This window comes from Sinocyclocheilus anshuiensis, unplaced genomic scaffold (genome assembly GCF_001515605.1).
Source record: "Sinocyclocheilus anshuiensis isolate Anshui unplaced genomic scaffold, SAMN03320099.WGS_v1.1 scaffold1053, whole genome shotgun sequence".
NCBI lineage: Eukaryota > Metazoa > Chordata > Actinopteri > Cypriniformes > Cyprinidae > Sinocyclocheilus > Sinocyclocheilus anshuiensis.
This window is the reverse complement of record NW_015555711.1, coordinates 689,883-711,468: the sequence shown is the minus strand read 5'-3', so window position 1 is coordinate 711,468 and position 21,586 is coordinate 689,883. Positions and strand designations below refer to the sequence as shown.

The following is a 21,586-nucleotide window of genomic DNA, read 5'->3' as shown; positions in this document are numbered from 1 at the left end:
TTCATTGTGCATTCCAATTAATCTCAATCAAACTGCAGTTGGGTTATTTTGATTAGGTTAAAAATAACTTTAAAAAATACAGCTAACTAACACAGTAAAGCACAATAAAAACATGATAACATGATAAAAACTTGATTTTTGAAAATGTAAAAAAACTGAGTTATCTGTTTTTGCAAATAAACTCTTCACACACACACACACACACACACACACACACACATATACGTACACACACACATACATATATATATATATATATATATACACCATTGAATAATAAACTATTTAATTGTCTTTACTTTCAAACATGTCCATCTCCCTCAGTAACTTTTAAAGAAAGAATTTTAAAGCCTATAATATTGTTTTGTGTTTGTTTAAAAAAGAATTTACTGGGAAATCAAATTATATAATTATTTAAAGAGTAACTCAAAATATAAAGTTACTTTAAAGAAGTTTAGGCTACGCATTTCTAAAATGTCTTTTTCTAAAATTCTCCCTTGACAACCAAGGTCCCTTTCATACAGGATGACCCTGTATTACTGTCCAAACAAACAGTGGGTAAGAGTGAGACAGAATCTGTAATTTTATGCGATCTGGCAAAACCACTTTGCCAGACTGCTGCTCCTCGTACAAATGTCTGTCTGTAGTGAGTCACTGGTGTGAGTGTGTTCTGCTGACCTGTCCGGTGTCCAAGCCCACTTTGTCCTCATTGTCCCACACACGCCCTCTGAACCTCAGTGTCTCAGCTGTTACATTTTCTCAGGGTGAGGTGGATGTGGTTGTTGTATGCTGGCCATGGAGAGAGCTGCTGAGAACATGGGCAGAGAAAATACATCTGATTGTCAGCTAGACTTAATGAGTGAAAGCAAGAAAAGGAGCTTCCCCTAACACAGCAAAACTGTGACAGCTAAATGAACCCCAATCCTTATGATTTCATACTTATGAAATTATACTGCTTTTTGTCTATGAATTGTACGTGCGTGTGCTTTGTAATCTCTTACTCTAATAGTCTTTTAAGGGAAGGTTCATGTCTAGTTGGTGGTTCTTAATTTAGGCCAGAGGGATCCAGAATAACATAGTGTATCATTGTGATGTCAGCACTGGTGGCATTAGTCTATGCTTGATACGTTCATGCTACTTCTGGCCTAACATGATACTGATGCAGTCTGATTTTGACATTAAATACTGATTGATGTGTAGAGAAAGATGAAGAGGAAAATGACAATAAAAGAAACAAGTATTCCAAATGATTCTAAATTATAAAACTGTCCCAAACACAAAAACATCAGAAATTGACATGTGACTTACAGTCAGGAATGATATAATAATTCACAAAACATGGTCATATGTTTTCAAGCAGCTCAGGCACAAGACCTGACTTGAGCGCTAGGTTCCCCTCTCTGGACTTAATTATAGAAATAAAGATGGACTTGTGGTGTAGAGATGCCACAGTGAAGCAGCTGTTTATACATCACTAGTCTTAGGACTGGAATAATTAGATGTTTCCCCTGATCTTTCATTCAGAATTGCATCTAAAACAGTTACTTGAGCCAAAAACGTATGATGATTGCTTTTATTTACGACGGACATGAGAAAATGTATGCATATAAATAGCATACAAACATCTGAGACCTATAGTGAAACTGCTCGTTTTGCATTTTTCTAATTTAAAACTATAATTTTCAATGCAAATTCAATTTTAGAATCAAAAATCAGAGTTAATTAAAAACTATAGTTAATTAACGCCCTAAGTTTGTATAAGAGCTGATGATCATCTTGAGCTTTAATGCAAGCAAGAACATCTGCACAAAGAGCCCTTAAAACAAATGCAGAACTTTGATTTTTAAAATATTTCTTATTCTTTCTACCTCATAACATTTTTTGTGCAAACATATTCTATAAATTTTAAAAAGATCCACATTGGAAAAGTGGTACTGGGAATTTTGGTTATTCAGTCCTACATTTTCTATGTGGTTCTTTGACCAAAGGAAAAAACTTTGAAGGGAATTATTAATGTTCAGTCCTTTAAACTTTAAAGGACCCACACCTTCAACAACCCCAAACATTGGTTAAGATTTAATAACAAGAAGTGCTATTCACCTCTTTGATTATAGTAATTTCCTGCACACATGGGACCAGTGCCTGCCACAAGAATGCAGTCGTGATGCTGCTCAACAATGATTGGCAAATGCAGGTGACGGGTGGATAAGTTTAGAACTTGATATGGGGTTGTTGCTCAGGCTGCCAGGGAGACTAGTGCCAAGGACTTATTGTCATAACTCGAGTTCTCCTGCCTGTTGTCTCTGACATTCCTCCCCTATTTATAGCCCATGCCATCTCTAACCCCTTTCTGTCCCACTCCCTTTCCTTTTTCACCCATCCCTCGCTCTCTTAGATAGGAAAGGGGAGTGACAAAAGGCTTTGTCTTTTCTGGGGCCATCCATTCCAGCCATAAAGACCAAGGCAGGTGGCCCTGGGGACTCTTCGTCCTGTGTCTGCTGTGAAGAGAGGAGTGCTGGGTGGGCTTCAGTGCTGGATTACCTTTGAGGAGTTTACAAACTATTTCAAAAAGGAAACCTTAAACCCAGGACAGCCATGGATGATGTATATAAAGCAGCGGTAAGTTATGATTGCACTAATTATCAGCAGCATTGCATTTCACTTCAGGCTGCCTGAATGGAGAGTGACCCTTAAATAAAGAGTCCCAAAAGTTGGTTTGTATGAACATGTCAGCTAAATTAATAACTGTCAATTTAACAGGTAACCTGTCCTTGACCATTTCCTTCCTCTGAAAATGACCGATTTCAGCATTATCACTAATACTCAACCAGAGAAATCAATCTGTGCACTGTCGGGTTAGCTAGCTCTCAAGGTTAAATCAATCAATGGGAGATGGGACAGTAGAAGTTTGGGGCCATTTTAAGGGCACAGGATACACTATCAAAATGGATTTGGTCAAAAAATTAGCAACAAAACCAGTGTAACCAGGTTTAGATTTAACATATCCTGTAATATGGAGAAGGGTCATAGTCACTGAGGCAGTGGGCAGAGGGTGTCTGGTGTCTGAAGAACATTACGCGAGTGACAGCTGTCATTCCTGAAAAGAATAGACCTTGGTCGGTCTCTGTCAAATGACATGCTGTACAGTCTTACAACATGTTGTATTTTTAGTTCTAAGTCAAGTGAAGCAAAGTGTTGAGCTCTCTTTTCACCTAACAGGTAGAGAACTTGACAGAAGAACAAAAAAATGGTGAGTTTCTCTTTTTAATCTGTCAGTTTGAACATATAGCTGCATGTATTATGATGTAACACTATGTCAACTCTATTAAAAACTTACAAATGTTACTGACGTGTGACTTTTGTGCTGCTATCTAACTGTACCTGGCAGAGTTTCGCGCTGCATTCGACATTTTCGTTCAGGACGCTGAGGATGGCTGTATCAGCACTAAGGAGTTGGGCAAGGTGATGAGGATGCTGGGCCAGAACCCCACACAAGAAGAGCTGCAGGAAATGGTAGATGAAGTAGATGAGGATGGTATGTTGGATTTTAGTTGAAGATATCATACAGATTCAGGTGAAGTGTATGATATGAATTGGGATTTGATTGTTGAAAGGCCTCTGTGGGTTGTAGGAAGCGGGACAGTGGACTTTGATGAGTTCTTGGTGATGATGGTGCGCTGCATGAAAGAGGAGAGCAAAGGAAAATCAGAAGAGGAGCTGGCTGAAGTCTTCCGCATGTTTGACAAGTATGAACTGTATTCAAAGGATATTGTAGTGTATATCACATATACCCCCTAAATTAGATGTGTTTTATCGTTGTCTCTTTAAGGAATGGAGATGGTTACATTGACTTAGACGAACTGAAGAACATGCTGGAGTCGACAGGTGAGGCCATCACTGAGGACGACATCGAGGAGCTCATGAAGGACGGAGACAAAAACAACGACGGCAAGATCGATTACGACGGTAAATTCACTCTCAAAATATGGCACATTTATTATTATTTTCTCGAAAATTACACATTTCAACAACAGAAACATGCATTACTTTTAATACCAACAGAGTTCCTGGAGTTCATGAAGGGTGTCGAGTAAAAATTCCGCCAAACGGATCCAAAACCGCGAAAAGAAACCTGTCATTTCATTCCCTGACCCAAACCATCTCATCTGACTTCTCCACATACTCGATTGGGAAGCACAGAAAATTATCTGCATTTCATATATTTCTGTAATTTGTTGAAATAAGTAAATGGTGTCATGTACTGCTGCCCAGAATAGGAATGTCATTTGTGCTCAAGTAAAAACATTTTCTGTACACAGTTGCACGTTTTTTCCCTAGCACATTTTTTTGTTTGTTTTTGTTTATGAAGCAAAATGTTTCAAATGCCTCAATGAATTTAGATTGGGTTTTGTCTTTAAAAACAGTCTATGGGTTTTCTATATGTAACTGTAGCTACTCCTAAACAGCGAGAAAAATAAAGCGTTGTAATTTATATACACTGAACAAAATTATAAACGCAACACTTTTATTTTTGGCAAATGGTAGTCACACCAGATACTGACTGGTTTTTGGACCCCCCCCAGACTCCCCAATACAATAAAACTGCACATTTTAGAGTGGCCTTTTATTGTGGCCAGCCTAAGGCACACCTGTGCAATAATCATGCTGTCTAATCAGCATCTTGATATGCCACACCTGTGAGGTGGATGGATTATCTCGGCAAAGGAGAAGTGCTCACTAACACAGATTTAGACAGATTTGTGAACAATATTTGAGAGAAATAGGCCTTTTGTGTACATAGAAAAAGTCTTCGATCTTTGAGTTCAGCTCATGAAAAATGGGGGCAAAAACTAAAGTGTTGCGTTTATAGTTTTGTTCAGTGTATATATATATTTTTTTGTTAGTCTATAACATTAGGCATAGCCCATCAGGCTGGCCGAATTATACACGCCCATAGACTGTAAAAAAAGATATTCGAATTACAACCCCCTCCCCCCCTATTTCTATAACAACATTTACCTGTCAAGTAGAAACAAAGTGAGTTCGCTGTCTGTTGTAGCACAAATGGATGACTGTGTACCAGCAAGTACCAAATCATGATTCATGAATCTGGTTTAACTTAAGGCTACAGGTCATTTACATACATTAAAACTGACTAACTCATTGATAGGTAACACAGCAACACAGAATATAGGCACATTGGATGGGCAGTTAAATTTATTAACACATTACATCAAATTCAGTGAAAACTATGTTTACACATCGACAGTGAGGGTGTTGTAACATGAGATACAATTTATCAGATCATCAAAACCACACCGTTCATGTACTAACTTTCCAAAATTGGTTGTCCAGTAGCTTATGCAACAGCAGTAAAAAATATACTTTGTTACTCCTTGAAAGCACCATCACGGCTATCAAATTTATTTTTCATACTGGCTTGTAATAATTACAGGAAGCACACCGAGCCAAAGCTAAGGAAAGGATGAAATGACTTAATGTGAAATGGTCATTGTTTTAATGATATTCCGAAAAGTGCAAATGCAATGCACTCTGATCTAATCCACACTTCCAAGCTTTTAAAAACTACTATTAATGCAGCATTTAAAGTTTTCAAGAAGTCAAAACTGATGATGATGCAAAGTGAAAACACTCCAAAGCTATGGCCGACATTGTATAGACTTATAGTGCACAAGTTAGAGTATTTTCACACACCAAGAAGGTAGGTATATCCGTGAGCTGGAATGATAAGGATGTGTGGTGAACTTGTCTTTAGGGTCTGGGTTAGGAGTGGAGAAAGAGGAAGGGTGTAGGTTCAGGGTGGTTCAAAGTGTTTCAGTTGGCGAAAGTACGCCTGACGGCGGCAACGATAGATTTGGCACTGATGCCAAACATGTCCAGAAGCTCCTGCGGTTTGCCGCTCCGAGGCACACGGCTCACAGCCAGCCGGTGCACCACAATGCCAGGCTCTTCACCCAGTGCAGACAGGATGGCCTCGCCCAGACCACCTACAATGAGAGCAGAGGAACCAACATAAAATACCTCTCATGGCACATGGGGAAAACAACTGCAACAGGAAAGAAAAAAAAAAAAAAAAAAAAAAAAGCTTGTCTTCCTCTTTAATCTTGATGGTATTTCACTGAAAAAAATAAATAACAGCTCACCCTCTTTGTAGTGGTCCTCTACAGTGATCACCTTTCCTCCTGTGGCACGAGCACTTGCCACAATAGTGGAGGCATCCAGGGGCTTAATGGTGAATGGGTCGATAACCCGAATGTTCACACCTGGGGAAAAGAAATATTTCATGGTTTTTAAACAATAACATGATTTGAAAGATTTTTTCCAGAAAGAGTTTTGTCCTTTCTTTGACACACAAAGCTTTAATATATATATAATAATTACATTTATAATATCTATAATAATAATTATACATTTAGTATACTTTCATCACAAGTTACGTTTTAATTCTCTAAAGTGAAATGGAGGTACTGTTAAATGTAGTAATGTAACGTAATGTCCTATTAGGGCCAGTAGGTGCTGAACAAACCTTCTTTGGCCAGTTGGTCATGTGCTGCCAGTGCCTCATGCAGTGTTACTCCAGCTCCAATGATGGTCACCTGATCTTTGTCAGACTGCCGCACCACCTACAGGACAGAAACAGAACGGTTAGAACAACCTTCGTGAACCAGACATTTCACAGCTGTCCAACAGGAGGCCCCATTTGCTCACTGCATTTCTAAACACATTACATGAAAATGACAAAGTTCAACATGGATGCTAAATTTAGCCTTCCTTGCTGTAGTTTGTAACTAAATATAGAAACTATAAATAATTTAATTAAAAGTGTGTTCTGGTCTTTTTTTGATTCTCCTCACCTTGGCTTTCCCAACTTCAAATTTCTCTCCAGCATCATAGATGACTGCAGTGTCAGGTCGGCTGGTACGGATGAAACAGATACCCTGAAAGCAGGAAACGGCATGAACACTGAGTCAAAGACCAATAGATGAACTTCTCTTGCCAAAATAATGGTGACTGTATCTACAGAAGACCATCAAGTGGAAACAATAACACACCTTTGTATTGGCTGCAAGCGCCACGGCTCTCTCAGTAGATACTCCATCACTAGGGTAAAAGACTGTGCATGTTGGGATAGCGCGGAACATTGCGAGATCCTCCAGTGCCATCTGTGAGGGGCCATCCTCACCTGGACAAAATCAGAAGTTAAGAAACATTTCAAAGATATTTCAGATTCAGAAGAGATTTGACTATAAATTAAGCCCAGATAAAATGGCAAAAATCCATGTATTTCACAGCACGATGCCTTACCAATGGAAACACCACAGTGTGAGCCGACCAGGTTGACGTTAGACTGGGAGATCGCTGCCATACGGATGTGGTCGTAGGCACGAGCAAAGAAGGCAGCAAAAGTACTGGCGAATGAAACTGTGCGATCACGAGTAGCACAACCAATGGCCACGCTCACCTGGACACAGCATAATTAAACGCATCATTTTATTAGATAAAATAATGTATATACTATTACTAATATACTTAAATATATTTCATAAAAATAACTTCCTAGATTATATTGACCTCTGAATGACCACGTGTTTATGCAGAAAGGAATTCTTTCTCATTGTGGGAAATCATGTTCTATTGAGTAAGCACTTGGCAGTGAAAAGTATTAGTCAGAAAGTGAATAGTAACAGATAACATTTTAACAGGGTGAGGTAAGGCATTTACAATGCACTGTATGAATAGTGCACCACACCTTCAACTCATCACAAAGTGCTCTACAAGCACAGTTTACAGGTCCATTCATTTGTGACATACATGACACACATTGTCAGCCAATATACATTTGCTTTGCCATATGTCTTGTAAATTAAAAATTATCATTGTAAAGGAGGAGAAAAAAACATCAATTTACACACCATGTTCTGCTCGGCAATGAAGCATTCAATAAAGCGATCAGGATGGGCCTTCTTGAAGATATCAGAGAAGGTTGAGTTCTTGGTGTCACCATCCATGGCCACCACACGAGGGCTGGCATCCCCCATCTTCTTCAGGGCTACACCATAAGCCTTCCTGGTGGACATCTGAGTGGGCAAACAAAAGCAGAAGCTTTATAGATCCTTCTTTTGAGGAACTTCAGAAGAATTTGCTCAAAGAAAAGAACCATTTAAAAACAATGGCAGTTCATAACCTTATCTCCGATCTTGTATTCTGGAGCTGTGAGCAGGCGGATGGGGGTGAGGTCAGCTAGAGCAACATCCTCATTGGGCAGCTGAGGGTGGAGGGGTTTATTGGGTGACTGGATCTGGCTCAGGAGGTCATTAATCAGCTCTTCCACACGGTCTTTAGGCATAGGCTTCCCATGCCAGTTATCCTGATCCTCAATGCCTGAACAAAACAACACAGGACAGACCATGAGAATGTGGACAATCATAACAGATATCATTCATGTGCTGCTGGTCTTGCAGTACAGGATGTAGTAAGTCACCTTTGAGCCCTTTGCCTTTAAATGTTTTGGCTACGATGGCAGTGGGCTTCCCTTTCATTTGTTCAGCATGCCACAAAGCCTTGCACAGCTCCTCCACATCATGGCCGTCAACCACATAAGTGTTGAAGCTGAAGAAACAAATTAGTTACATGCCAGTGACTGAACAAAATATGGAATACAAAGAGAATGGCTGTGTTCTAAACAGAATACTAGCACACTGCTTAGTATACACTCTATACTGCCTACAATGTTAAACAGTATGTGAAACCATACAATGGATAGGTCTGAAAGATTAAAAAAAAAAAAAAAAAAAAAAAAAAAAAAAAGCAATGTATCTTATAAAAAGTGAGTGTGTGATTTAAAAAAAATTTCATTAGGAGCTCCAGGTTTGCTGTGCTGCACAATTAATCTGTTTCTGGAGTATATGAACTGTGCACAAATAGTACACAGCCATACAATCTCAAACAAAGCAAGAGAGAAACTCTCAGTATTCATTAAACCCACCCAAAGGCCTTGCAGCGCTCCTTGTAGGTGTCCATGTTGTGCTGCAGTGGTGCTGCCTCACTCTGACCCAGGCGGTTCACATCAAGGATGGCCACCAGATTGTCAAGCTTGTAATAGGAGGCAAAAGCCATGGCTTCCCACACTGACCCTTCTGAACACTCACCATCTCCCAGCATGCAGTACACACGGTAGCTAATGAGACAAGACAGAAACATCCAGTTACAGCAGCATTAAATGGGAATTTCCTGTACTACACTATTATTTAATTATTACTATGGTCTGGGAGCAAAACCTTGTTTAGGAGCAATACTAGTATCAGATGTTGAATTTGGTGTAAATAAGCAATGTAGTACAATGGACCATAGTATTGAGAAGAAGAAGAGAAAAAAAAAAAAAACCTAGAGTAACTTAATTTACAGAGGGAATCCAATGCAAGTACCTAGCTTTATCAAGGTATTTTCCAGTGTACGCCATACCGCAGGCGGCACCCAAACCCTGGCCAAGAGAACCTGTCGCCACATCCACAAACGCTAGTTTCTGTAATAAACAGGGAAGTGAGGTTAATTGCATCATAAATGGTTACGTGAGAAAGTTGATGCACCAAGTCAGCAAGATTTTCTTTAAGAAATTAATACATTTAATTAGCAATAATGCATACATTTAATCAAAGAACTAATGTTACTAAAGATTTCCATTTCAAATAAATTCTGTTCTTTCTACTATCAAAGATTCCTGAAAACAAATTAACCGTTTCCACAAAAATATTCAGCATCACAACTGTTTTAACATTGATAATAATTGGAAATCTTTCTTAAGCACCAAATCAGCATATCAGAATGATTCTGAAGCATCATGTGACACTGAAGACTGGAGTAGTGGCTGCTGAAAATTCAGCTTTGCCATTACAACAAATTACATTTTAAAATACATTAAAATAGAAAGCAGTTATATTAAATTGTAGTATTTCACAACATTACTTTAATTAAATAAATGCATCCTAAGTGAGAATTTGAGACTTCTTCCAAACACAGTAAAACAATCTTACCGACCCAAACGTTTGAAAGCTAGGGTATATGCGGTATACTCACAGGGGTGGGGTGACCCTCCAGGTCAGAGTCGATCTTGCGCAGGTTTAGCAGCTCAGACTCTTTGATGAATCCAGCCTCTGCCCAGGCAGCATACAGAATGGGAGCAGCATGGCCCTGAAAACAGGAGCATGAGGGGTGGAATACATTTAGTCTCTAAGCACTTTGAGAAAACTAAAAGGAAGCTCATAACCAAACATGGAACGACAGCCCACCTTGGACAAGATGAAGCGGTCATTGCTGGGGTTGCGGGGATCATTGGCTTTGTAGCGCATGGTGTGGAAGAACAGCACTGACATGAGCTCGGCAGCGCTGCAGCATGAGGTTGGGTGCCTGTGAATGGGAAAACACATCAGTATCATCAATCCAGCCATCAACCATCAGCTCAAACATGCAGGATGTTAAAGACCAATCAGACATGCAGGTTATCTTTCACTTCAAAACTAGAACGCGATTGCAAACGGTACTAAAGGGCAAAAGTTGCTACTGTCATCATTGGGGTTTGAGGTGTAGTAGTAATAGACCTTATCAGAATCAACGACTTCAGCTACTGCTACCGCTATACATCATATATAAAACATAATGATCAGAGGGGCTGTGGCCTCAAATATTCAAATATAGAGACAACAGTACAAACTCAAACCATGACACACATCTTGCTTTTTGTGAGGTACTGATCTTATGTTACAGAACATCAACATTTTCATTTTCTCACCCTCATGTCACTCCAAACCTGTATATTTTAAGCTTGAAAGAATCATTCATTTTAATTACATGAAAAAGTGTGACTGTACATTATTCTAAATTTCTCCTTTTGTGTTCCATGCAAGAAAAAGTCATACAGGTTTGAAATGACATGCGGGCAAGTAAGCAAGGACTGAAATAATTTTTTATTTATTTTTTAATGAGTACGTAACTCACAGAACTATGGAAGCCAGTTTTCCCCCCCAGAATTAAAAAAAATAAAAAGTCTTAATACTAATTACCTTTTTTTTATCTCACAATTCTGACTTATTTACCTACCAATACTATTATTTATATCTTTCAATTCTGACTTTTTCTCTATGCAATTCTGAAAGTCACATATCTTTTTTTATTTTTATTTTTTTATTCCGCAGCAAAAATTAGCTTCTATTCAGAATGGTCAAGCTAATAAAAAATACAGCACTGGTAGCTATCAAAACATTAAGTTAAAACACGCTGTTAAAAACATACAGATGACTAAGCTTTAACTTAAATTGAGGATGCAGTACAACTGTTAGTTTGTTCCCAAAGTGGTTAAATCACTCATGCAATTCAGTGGTCACCAAACTGTCTGTTCAAAAAAAAAAACTGTTGATAAATTACCATCTTTGTCCTATACAGTGACTCACTTAGGCTGAAATAAAGAAAATGGACAAAGGATTAAGAAACACATCTCTACTGATCAGTTTTAGAATGAAGGATTAGATTACAAAAGGTACAGACAAAAGTCTGAGTCACAATCAATACTTCCTTGTTTAAACCTCTAGTCTACACCTATACAAGTGATTATCCCTGAGAAGACGAAAAAACTTTGGTATCAAACACCCACATAGAAATAAGGAACAGAAAAAAGAGGAAGTGTCATAACCATAAAACAAATAGTATCAGGTAAAAGTTTCAACACTCAGGGAAATTCCTTCACAATATTTTCAATGAATGAAAAATTGTTGCATGCCAACAAGGGCGTGTGCAGAGTAACAAATTAACCCTCTGATGCATGGTGTTCACTATATAAACTATGCATTTGCATTTTCTTTTTGATAGGATTAATCCATCTAATAAGGCAGCCTTTATATCCCCTGCCTACAGGTTTAGAAACTCCCATCTTCGATTTCAGTTCATGTTGAGAAATGACCAACTGTGGCAATATAGTGGTCAGCCTCACAAAACAGAACTGCGGCGCAGAGATTGAGCAATGCCAAAGCAAAGCTTTCCTTTCACGCAAGCTTCATTTGAACTCTGCTTATCGCCACACACTTGAATACAGCGCGCTTTTGATCTGATTTCTATCAGCCCGTAACTTCATCGTGCCTAACAGCACTTTAACCCACAGCACAACGGATACCACGAGACCTACACGCCTCCACGTGAAGCCGCGAGCTCGCAAGATAAATTAATTAGTGATGGGTAAGTCCGAATCACTTCCACGGACCGGTTCTTTCGAGACGTTTGTTTCAAAGAACCGACTCAAAAAAAGATCCACAGCGTAATTGCGTCATCACGTTGCCTTGACCCGGCGCGGCATTACGTGCTCGTTTTACTAAGTTCTATGTAAACATATATTGCTGTTTATCATGTATAAATTTGTATACTGTTAAGTACGTATGAAAGGGTGATTGTCCATGATTCAACAGATTCGTATAGAATATGCATTAAAATAAGAGTTAATTTACATCTGGACTTTTAACTTATTACATGCCGTCAAGCCAAACACATTTCCAGAACGTTTTATTTGTAACATTTTCGCACTCCAAATGCTCTTCCGTCAGCTTAATCGGTTCAGCGAGTCAGGATTTGTTAATTCTGAATCGGGTCTGTGAACTGGTTCATCAGCCGCTCTGAAAAGATCCGACTCAAAAGAACAATTCGTTTATGAATCACCACAATCAAGCAGTTGCAGCTCAGCGCATAGTACGCAGAAGTTAAACGCCGTGGTTAATTTGGAATTTACTTAAAATCGACACTTTACAATCCCACATACCCGTGCTAATTATAGGATCGATGAGAGCTAAGCCAATTTTCACTGGTCATCGCTTTGGAGGCCACGATGGGCTAAAAAGCTGTCAAATATGTCGCGTAACAGTGCAAAGCTAATGACTCGCTTACAATAGCTAAAAAGGTCGAATGATATATAACTAATAAGTAACAGCAATGTGTCCGGCCCCCTCGCCAAGTTCACGTGCTATGCAGGAATGTAAAGTGAACATTTGCACGACAAATTACGATAAACGTACGCATACGGTTGCAAATCTGTCGTTTACCATCATAGGAAGCCTTCACGAATGAGTTTCAATAACGTTAAGTGCAGAAGATTTTACCCGGAGTTTGAGGCGCATGTTTCCTTGATGGAGTGAATCCTGAGCTTGTTGGCGATGTCTTTCAGGGCCTGCAGAGTTTTCTCGTCGGGTCTGTGATAGCTCATGTTTCAACTGTGTGGGGAAATGCGATGAAATGAACGCGAGTGCTGTAACTCAGAAAAACAAACTCTTCTGATACTACGTTAATCTATAATTGCTAAGATAAACGCCGTGAGCACCAGAGCCGAGCACGGTGTGGGACGCGCGGAACGTGCTCCGCTGTAGCTTTTAAGCGAGGCGTTACGCGAACCATTGGACGAAACGCTTTTCGTCACAGGACAGCAGAGGAGAGGTTGCCAGATCAGGCCAAAGACCGCAAACAAATAGAACTCTGTGTGTGCTGTAATAAATCCCTCATACATACGATTAGGGTGAGACAGAAGTGAGTTCGGTTTTTTACACTTAAGTAAAATCTTTATTTGCACACACTGTTACAATGATTAAATGTTTGCGATTGTTGTAAAATCACTGAAGGAGTAGCTGACTGAATCAATGATTCGGCGAGTCATGGTGACAGTCTTGAGGAAAGGAGTGCGGAAACTGATTAACCCTTTACAGCCCACTGTATTGTATTTTATACACACATTTCTAGGACTAAGGGCCTAAATTACCAACAACACTGAAAAACCTAATTTTAGTATTCTAATTTCTAACTCTAAAAATGTCCACCTCTAGGTCGTGGAGCACATTTGATGATTTATTTTTAAATAAAGTATAAGTATGATTAATTTTTATATTGTCATTAATATTTCAAGATGAACATTTCCTTAGGTTTACTTGATTGTGTATACCTGATTTTTATTTTTTTTTTTTTAGAAAAATCATGTACATATTTCGATACATTTTAAATGTATCGAAATATGTACATGATTTTTCTAAATAAAAAAAATAAAAAAAGAGAAAAAAATTAAAAATAATCAAAGCTCTGTAGTTTAAAATTTGTTAAAATGTTAAAAAATTTTAACCCCCTCACTTTAAAAACTACAGAGCTTTAATCATAACACGTAACACATCATCTTATTGGGAGATATTTATATAGTTGTCTGCTATATCATTATAAAGATATCATTGATTTACATTATAAGCTATTAGAATCTTTATGACCATATAAATAATAACATCTGCACCAAGCTGCATGCTTTTGTTCAGTCTGAATAAAACATATATGCAAACTTTCTATATTTTGTTCAATAAGTGGTTCTATAAAAAAAAAAAAAAAATTCTGACTATTATTTCCTGTCAGGCGTATAGTTAAAAGAAAAAGGCTCTGCCCCTTTAATGTGGATGGATATGAACAAACCAGGAAGTGACATTTCTTGTTCTCTTTTGGTAGAATACCAAAGTGTATGTGACATTGCAGAAAATTAAAACATAAAAACAAAGGATGTTTAAGCTCCCAATTTCTATTCATATTCTTTCTTGTTTCATTTTTAAAACGTATTGATTTTCTTTTGTAAATTAGGTTGCAATAAGATGCATTTCCTTGTTTTTTTCACAATAGGTATTAGGTTACAGTGATATGTAGGCCTACCTTGTTATCATATCTAGTGATAGGTGCTAGACAGTATCATTTTTACCAGCAGCTACAGCTATAAAGATCACATCAGAACTATATTGCATGAAATGAAACCAGAACTATTTATGATAGTAGACTTTATTGAATATAAAACTATATTTACAAGTATATTCAATGTAGCACAGCCTGTTCAGGTACCCTCTTGATCTTCAGCATATTCATCTTCAAAATCCTAAAAAAGATGTTTTACAATTAAAATACTGTCTGATAGACCTTTATTGGTACAACTACATGAAAACAGTGAAGATAATTAACCACAGAATATGCCATAAACCGGTTCCGCACCTTCTCCTGGGCCTCAGACTTCTCTCCAGCCGTGATGGGATCCTTGTCCAGTCTCTCCAGCTTCGAGAGATGTGAGATCACATACAGCCTGTAATCGTCAGTCTTTGCTAAAGGGTTGTCCGAGAGCACAAGGGCCTTCAGTGTTTGCCCTACATTCACTAGAGTTCGCAAAGCCCTCATGGAAGATATAAGGTTCCCCCTTAAGGTAAGAAAAAGAGGGTTGTCAGACAGTGGTAATATAACTCTCTGTGAGACACATTTGCTTCCTCAATTTCACAGAGACTGGGAAAATGCCAAACCTGGTGCTAAAGTATTTCTGTTACCTGACATTAAGATATTGGAGACATTTCATGTTGGGACTAAGTCCATCTAGTGTTTCCAACTGGTTATCTCTGAGGTGAAGAGTGTTGAGACACTGGAGCTTCTCCAAACCCTCCAATCGCTTTATGTTATTCTGAGCCTAAATAGTCGGGTGAAAGTGCAAAATGGTAGTTTATTGGAAAAAATCAGTATCATGTACTTTTATCTACAATAAACATAAATACAAACAGTTATACCAGATACAAATGGCGTAAATTGGGGAGGTAAATGCCATCTGTAGTTTCCAAACAATTTCCTCTTAGCTCGAGAGTCACCATATTGGTCAGACTGTGATATTCCAGGCCCTGCATACTCTGGATACCATTACCTAAAAATATATAATGAAATGTTGGAGTTTAGTGCAGCAGATAAAGCTTAACGGTGCATGGTTATTGTCTAGAGCAGATTACAATGAAATGTGGACAGTGCCAGCTCATAATTTTTTGAATCACATTATTGAATCACATATGTTAAATACAGCTAAATACACCACTCTAGATTTGCTGAACGAAACCAGTGTGGTTGGTACTAGAGTATAAAACGAGCTAACTTTCATTGTAAAAGTAAAATAATCTACTAAATGGATCAAACTAACCAGTGAGATTGAGGGTTTCCAGTGCTGGACCTCCAAGACCTTTAACATCAAATAGGCGGTTGTTGGCAAAGCTGAGCCACTGTAGGTAAGCGAGCTTGCCAAACGGCTGACCCTCAAACCTCTGAAGCAGGTTGCCATCTCCTTTCACCCATAGCAGCTGGGTGAGATCAGCCAATGGAGAGAAGTCTGATAAATGATTGGAGGAGATGTCCAAGTAGCGCAGATGGATGAAGGAGCTGAGCAAGGCCAGGTCTGTCAGACCCCTGGTTAAGAAAGGTACGGTGAAAACCAATTGAAAATGGTTTTAAATGTGAATGGTAGTATGTTGGAAATTATAGGTATAAGAATAATGTTCAAGACAAGCTTACTTGCTTTTAAGGTCAAGCCTGACATATGCATGAGACAGACCATTCACTGTGCGACACAATAAGGACAAGCTTTTCACCATCATGTCCTGGATTAGTGGACAGGGCTTTAGCTGGTAATAAAGTCAAATTCATGGACAATCTCAATGTCAGAAAACAGAAAGAGCTTGTTTACACACAAGGAATTTGACTTGGCCACAGGAGCTTCCAGTGCAGAAGAAAGTACAGACATCTGATAAATTATTATTATTATTTAGTTTATTTTGTATATATAATATAAAATAAGACAAAATAAACTGCATATTTAAAACAAAATCTTATTAACCTTACATGATACATGATACTTTAAAGTTATTTGTTGGCTCTTAATGTACATTTGGGTTACCTGATCCGCTTGTCCTGAAATCTCATTCTCTTTTCGTTCAGTATCATTTCTCTCTCCCTGTCCTTCTTCATCCTCTTCCTCAGTCTCTGCTTTTAACACCTCACGTTCATCAGAGTCTGACATTATTCTTCTGTCTTGGTTACCTTGTTGATCAACTTTTCACGGCGTAAAAACTGAATGATTCGACGTTTAAATGAATCAGTTCGTTCACAATCATATCATCAGCACGCTAGATAACGTTAATTAATGAATTAACAAAGGATTTACTTCAGCTTGTTGACCTGAACGTTTTCGCGCCGAGCCGTTACCATAGTAACACCGTGCGTTTCTGTACTAGTGCCTAACAACTCCATAGAAATGTTATGGTATATGCATATGATTCATATTTACCTACTACGTGAATATCCAGTATATACCCAAATTAAATGCCTATGTTACAAATCTTGTATCTGAAATAAGGTGAGAAGCTAGAAGCTGTTTGTTGTGGCATTACGTTTACATAACACTCATTTTAGTCAGTCCGAAAAAATGAATTTTATATAAACACAAGTCCAATTCACATATTCGTTTACATGTGCATGAATTGCGTACAAAAACTCAGCCATGTTACAGAAGTTATTTTTTGTTTCGATTAAAAATTACAAAAAAAAACAACAAAAAAAGGTCAGAGGAGCTTTGTTTTTTTTTAGCAAATGTTAGTAACTATTCACTATCCCCAGATTCACTGATCTTATAACACAGGATTAGGATAAGATGTAAATGAGAAAAGACATAAGACCAATCACGTTCGTTTAAAATGTAAACAAACGATAAAGTCCAAATTGCAACTCTCTCCAAATGAAAAACACTACCATAATAAAGCATACAACAAAATAACCTATTCCAAAATAAATAATGCATTATATAACAATACACACTAAAAGCAGTAACTGTGCAATGACAAGCTTCAGGAGAACATCCTCCAATGATGGTGAGAGGAAATGGATAAAAAAAAAAAAACTGCATTCCACTGGGATCAAAACACATTAATTGTTGTTGGAAAATTTGAATATGATTAGACATTGTTTTAGGAACCAGAAATTTTACCTTAGAGCTTTGAAACTAAAGAGGAGGATGCAGACCCTTTAGCATGTCATGTCACTGCAACATGTGATTTAGATAATCACGTAAGGTATAAAACTGCATAAATGTGACCCTGGACCACAAAACCAGTCTTAAGTCGCTGGGATATATTTGTAGCAATAGCCAACAATATATTGTTTGGGTCAAAATTATCGATTTTTCTTTTATGCCAAAAATCATTAGGATATTAAGTAAAGATCATGTTCCATCAAGATATTTTGTAAATTTCCTACCGTAAATATATCAAAACTTAATTTTTGATTAGTAATATGCATTGCTAAGAACTTAATTTGGACAACTTTAAAGGCTATTTTCTCAATATTTAGATTTTTTTGCACCCCCAGATTCCAGATTTTCAATTAGGCTAGTTTTGTATCTCAGCCAGATACTGTCCTATCCTAACAAACCATACATCAATGGAAAATGTATAAATCTCAATTTCAAAAAAATGGCCCTTATGACTGGTTTTGTGGTCTGCTTCGGAATTCTGCTTTGGTTATTCTCAGCTTCAAATGAGTTAGAACAAACCAAAAGCCTTTCGAGCTATAATAGCGCAAGTGCAAAAAAAAAATAAAAATAAAAAGATTCTTCTTCACAAAATATGTCTACAAATTCAAGTGTTTTGATATTCAACTTGTTTTAAATGCATCAAAAAATAAATAACACTAAAAAAACTACCCAATGTTCCTGAGAACACTGTTGGTAGAATCATCTTCCTTCCTCGGTTTACATGTGCATATAACAAAATAGATCTATGAAGCAGCTGCCAATGCTTATGACCATAATAACGTCTACATATACTATGGCATGTGATGTTTATGATTGTTACATCTTCCAGGGCCCAATCTGACCCTTGATTATGATGGTAATGTATATATGGATTTATGGATTGCAACATCCTTCATTAGGTAAATAAAGGGTGCCGATCTATGATTGTGGCAGAGAATTTCACACATGGTTTTTCCACATATATGCACATTCTACAGGTTTGTGTTTATGCATAATTTGTGTTTCCCTGTATGACTTGAGATTCATTTGGCTATCCCTTTTGGATGTTCCCCTCATAATTCTCCATGCAGATCTGGATGCGTCGAGTGAAATATCCAGGCTCAGAAATGGCCTTCAGCAGGTCGTTCTGTACCAGACACAGATCATACAGCTCTGATGTGGAGGCTGTTCGAGTCTGCAAGCCCTCAGGGTCCAGAAACACCTGCAGAAACAGGTGAGCGTTCAGTGGAATAGGTAAAACATAAGGGACGGTCAATCTGGAGAAGAGAAAACATACATTCAATACCTTAGGATGGACAATAGTGTCCTCATCGTTTTGCCGAATGTTGTCATCAGTGAAGATATGCTGAACTTTGGGGTCAAAAGGGTCAATCCAGAGCGGTTTTCCTCCTAAAATGGAGTATGTATTCCGTGCCCACCTATTTAAAAAACAAACAAAGACAAAGACAAAGATAATGATAAACAATACAATTACATTGTTTTCAGATCCATAACTGGTTCCTCACCAATCAAAGTGGTCTTGGAAGCCACCCAGACCCTCAGCAGAGCTCAGGTACTGGTAAACATGTCGTTCTCCATCCCTTGTGGACACGTGTTCTTCTCCACGAATCAGTGTTGCACCCTTACTGCTGCACTTGATGCGTCCGGCGGTCACGTTCACCCTCAGCTGTGAGAGGAGACAGTCTTAATGAGGCTCGGTTTATCTGGGACAACACAAAACCTACTTTTCCACATCAAATACCTTCAGAGCCGGGAGGTCGGGGAATAGCGGATGTGTGCCCTGCTCTACAGCACTCTTGACAGCATTCAGAACACGGGGCAGATCTGAGCCAAATGTACAGAACAGGACGGAGAACTCCACACCCTGTGAAGCCAAGTCCTGCAGCATCTGGAAGAAGGAAGGGAGGATCCAGTGATACAGCTTCCCATCTTCTCCCTTAACAGACAGCTCTTTATCTGCAGGCAAGTCAGACGGCCATCGGAGTAGCTCTAGATGTTCCCCCAGGACCTTCCGGAACCGTCGGCCTGGACCTACGGTGGTGAAGCCTGCCACTCGGCCAAACTGAGAGTAGTACGTGTTGGCGCCCTCACAAGGCTGGAGGAGAGATGGTGCTTCTGACAACCACTCCCATTTACCTGAGAACAGTGAGATGAACCATGTGACGTGATGCTGGGTAAAGGCGTTTGAGTCATGATGCAAAACAGCCACTGTATGTACTATAATATTAAGAGTAAACATTTAAAAATGAACACTGTATTTGAGTATAAGGTGGTGCATAGCAGTTTGTTATATTTAATATAAATATAAAAATGTCCTATATTTTACACAAACCCACATTTCTACAAGGATAATGCACTGAACTCTATTTTATAATTTTATATAAGTATACAAGTTAAATTAAATAACACACACACACTCATATACAAATTGTAAAATATATATAGATAAACTCATATACAATTCCCGGTTAGTCTAATGCAGTACACATAGCAAGTTTTTTCAATAATAATCACAAAGAAAACAAGTAAATAGAATAGAAAAAGATTGGAGAACTCCAGTATTAGAGGGTATTTTTTAAATAATAAATAAAAAGAAAACAAGTAGAAAAAAATTGAAACAGAATAGAGAATGCTAGTGTTAGAGGTTAATATTTTGATAAGAGATAAAAAGAAAAATAGAATAGAAAATGAATAGAGAATGCTAATGTTGGAGGGTTATTTTATATAATAAATAAAAAGAAAAAAAATGGGATAGAATAGAAAAAGCGTAGAGAACGCTAGTGTTAGAGGGAGATTTTTAAAAAATAAAAAGTAAACAAGTAGAAAAAATAGAAAAAGAATAGAGAGCACTAGTGTTAGAGGGTGATTCTTTTTAAATAAATATAAAGAAAACAAGTAGATAGAATAGAAATAGAATAGACAATGCAAGAGTCCCCGGTTTGCCTGTTGTCTGGAAAGCTGGCTTGAGGGTTTCTGGTCTGTAGAAGTTGAAAACCCCTAAGTTAGATAAGTGGTCTTACCTTTTGTCATGCGCCCCCAGGTCACCGTGGACAGGAAGTATTCAAGAGCAGCTACAGTTCCTTGTCTTGTGACTGCGTCAGATACAAGGATTGTGTTGTTGAGATCAAAGTGAAGAACGATTCTTCTGGAAGGTCCACTTGGGATTGAATCAGTGGGGTCTTTATATTGATCTGTCCCGTCAGAGTTCACATCACTTCTGCATCCATTAGTTTGGTTCTGATCGATGCTTGTTTCAGGGATCCTCTCCAAGTTATACATAGTGCTACAATGTTTATAGGAGGATATATTTAGAACTACAGTTATTCATATATACACTAAACAAATATACTTAAGTGTAAACGAGGATGAATATCTCTGGCGATGAATGACTGGTGAATCCGTCCAGATTCCATGTGACCTATGCGGATGACACGCATCTCATCAGTGGAAAAACAGCCTGACACGTGATGCTCTCACTCTCTATTTGTACAGAAACATTCGTTGACTGCATTCTTTCAAAAAAGAACGTTTGACTGAAAACAGCTGAGCTCTAAAACAGGCTTTTGACAGAATGACAGCATGACTTCCTAGTCAGTGTCAAATACCGCGAGAGAGAGCGGGGCTGCAGCGCTTTACGGGTGAATGTGGTGAGAGCGCCACCTACTGCTGCCTTCCTTCTCCTCCCGCCGCGGCGAC

General features: G+C 38.3%; 4 protein-coding genes across 4 annotated transcripts; 1 reads left to right on the top strand and 3 right to left on the bottom strand.

The window, feature by feature from the left end:
* Positions 1-2,424: 2,424 nt before the first annotated feature.
* On the top strand, positions 2,425-4,456 carry LOC107671989 (troponin C, slow skeletal and cardiac muscles-like). Its single transcript, XM_016465010.1, has 6 exons — positions 2,425-2,619; positions 3,220-3,250; positions 3,389-3,535; positions 3,632-3,746; positions 3,830-3,966; positions 4,063-4,456. Exons 1-6 carry the CDS (start codon positions 2,596-2,598, stop codon positions 4,092-4,094), a joined length of 486 nt encoding a protein of 161 aa, XP_016320496.1. The 5' UTR covers positions 2,425-2,595; the 3' UTR covers positions 4,095-4,456.
* A 733-nt stretch (positions 4,457-5,189) lies between these two features.
* Positions 5,190-13,450, bottom strand: LOC107671986 (transketolase-like). Its single transcript, XM_016465007.1, has 14 exons — positions 13,155-13,450; positions 10,308-10,425; positions 10,096-10,209; positions 9,447-9,544; positions 9,008-9,199; positions 8,504-8,631; positions 8,207-8,403; positions 7,935-8,099; positions 7,327-7,483; positions 7,074-7,204; positions 6,876-6,959; positions 6,548-6,644; positions 6,165-6,284; positions 5,190-6,008 (listed from the first exon to the last, which is right to left on the bottom strand). Exons 1-14 carry the CDS (start codon positions 13,256-13,258, stop codon positions 5,836-5,838), a joined length of 1,878 nt encoding a protein of 625 aa, XP_016320493.1. The 5' UTR covers positions 13,259-13,450; the 3' UTR covers positions 5,190-5,835.
* A 1,402-nt stretch (positions 13,451-14,852) lies between these two features.
* On the bottom strand, positions 14,853-17,000 carry LOC107671988 (leucine-rich repeat-containing protein 23-like). Its single transcript, XM_016465009.1, has 7 exons — positions 16,760-17,000; positions 16,378-16,487; positions 16,010-16,272; positions 15,612-15,742; positions 15,378-15,514; positions 15,055-15,253; positions 14,853-14,941 (listed from the first exon to the last, which is right to left on the bottom strand). Exons 1-7 carry the CDS (start codon positions 16,880-16,882, stop codon positions 14,900-14,902), a joined length of 1,005 nt encoding a protein of 334 aa, XP_016320495.1. The 5' UTR covers positions 16,883-17,000; the 3' UTR covers positions 14,853-14,899.
* A 1,318-nt stretch (positions 17,001-18,318) lies between these two features.
* LOC107671987 (uncharacterized) lies at positions 18,319-21,474 on the bottom strand. The gene is made up of 5 exons (XM_016465008.1): positions 20,911-21,474; positions 19,632-20,026; positions 19,396-19,556; positions 19,176-19,308; positions 18,319-19,091 (listed from the first exon to the last, which is right to left on the bottom strand). Exons 1-5 carry the CDS (start codon positions 21,167-21,169, stop codon positions 18,921-18,923), a joined length of 1,119 nt encoding a protein of 372 aa, XP_016320494.1. The 5' UTR covers positions 21,170-21,474; the 3' UTR covers positions 18,319-18,920.
* Between the last annotated feature and the right edge of the window lie 112 nt (positions 21,475-21,586).

Bases quoted from the DNA above. Each gene is read 5' to 3' on its own strand.
- LOC107671989 (XM_016465010.1), top strand. From the start codon at position 2,596: ATGGATGATGTATATAAAGCAGCG. The intron at 3,251-3,388 runs GTGAGTTTCTCT...TGTACCTGGCAG, and splicing joins GACAGAAGAACAAAAAAATG to AGTTTCGCGCTGCATTCGAC. The intron at 3,536-3,631 runs GTATGTTGGATT...TGTGGGTTGTAG, and splicing joins AGATGAAGTAGATGAGGATG to GAAGCGGGACAGTGGACTTT.
- LOC107671986 (XM_016465007.1), bottom strand. From the start codon at position 13,258: ATGAGCTATCACAGACCCGACGAGAAAACTCTGCAGGCCCTGAAAGAC. The intron at 9,545-10,095 runs GTGAGTATACCG...TGTTTATTACAG, and splicing joins TGGAGGGTCACCCCACCCCT to AAACTAGCGTTTGTGGATGT. The intron at 6,960-7,073 runs GTGTGTTATTGT...TCCTGCTTTCAG, and splicing joins CGCTTGCAGCCAATACAAAG to GGTATCTGTTTCATCCGTAC.
- LOC107671987 (XM_016465008.1), bottom strand. From the start codon at position 21,169: ATGTATAACTTGGAGAGGATCCCTGAAACAAGCATCGATCAGAACCAA. The intron at 20,027-20,910 runs GTAAGACCACTT...CACTGTTCTCAG, and splicing joins CTGGGGGCGCATGACAAAAG to GTAAATGGGAGTGGTTGTCA. The intron at 19,309-19,395 runs GTGAGGAACCAG...TTTTTTAAATAG, and splicing joins TTCCAAGACCACTTTGATTG to GTGGGCACGGAATACATACT.
- LOC107671988 (XM_016465009.1), bottom strand. From the start codon at position 16,882: ATGTCAGACTCTGATGAACGTGAGGTGTTAAAAGCAGAGACTGAGGAA. The intron at 16,273-16,377 runs GTAAGCTTGTCT...TTTCTTAACCAG, and splicing joins AGGCTTGACCTTAAAAGCAA to GGGTCTGACAGACCTGGCCT. The intron at 15,254-15,377 runs GTAACAGAAATA...TCTTACCTTAAG, and splicing joins CTCCAATATCTTAATGTCAG to GGGGAACCTTATATCTTCCA.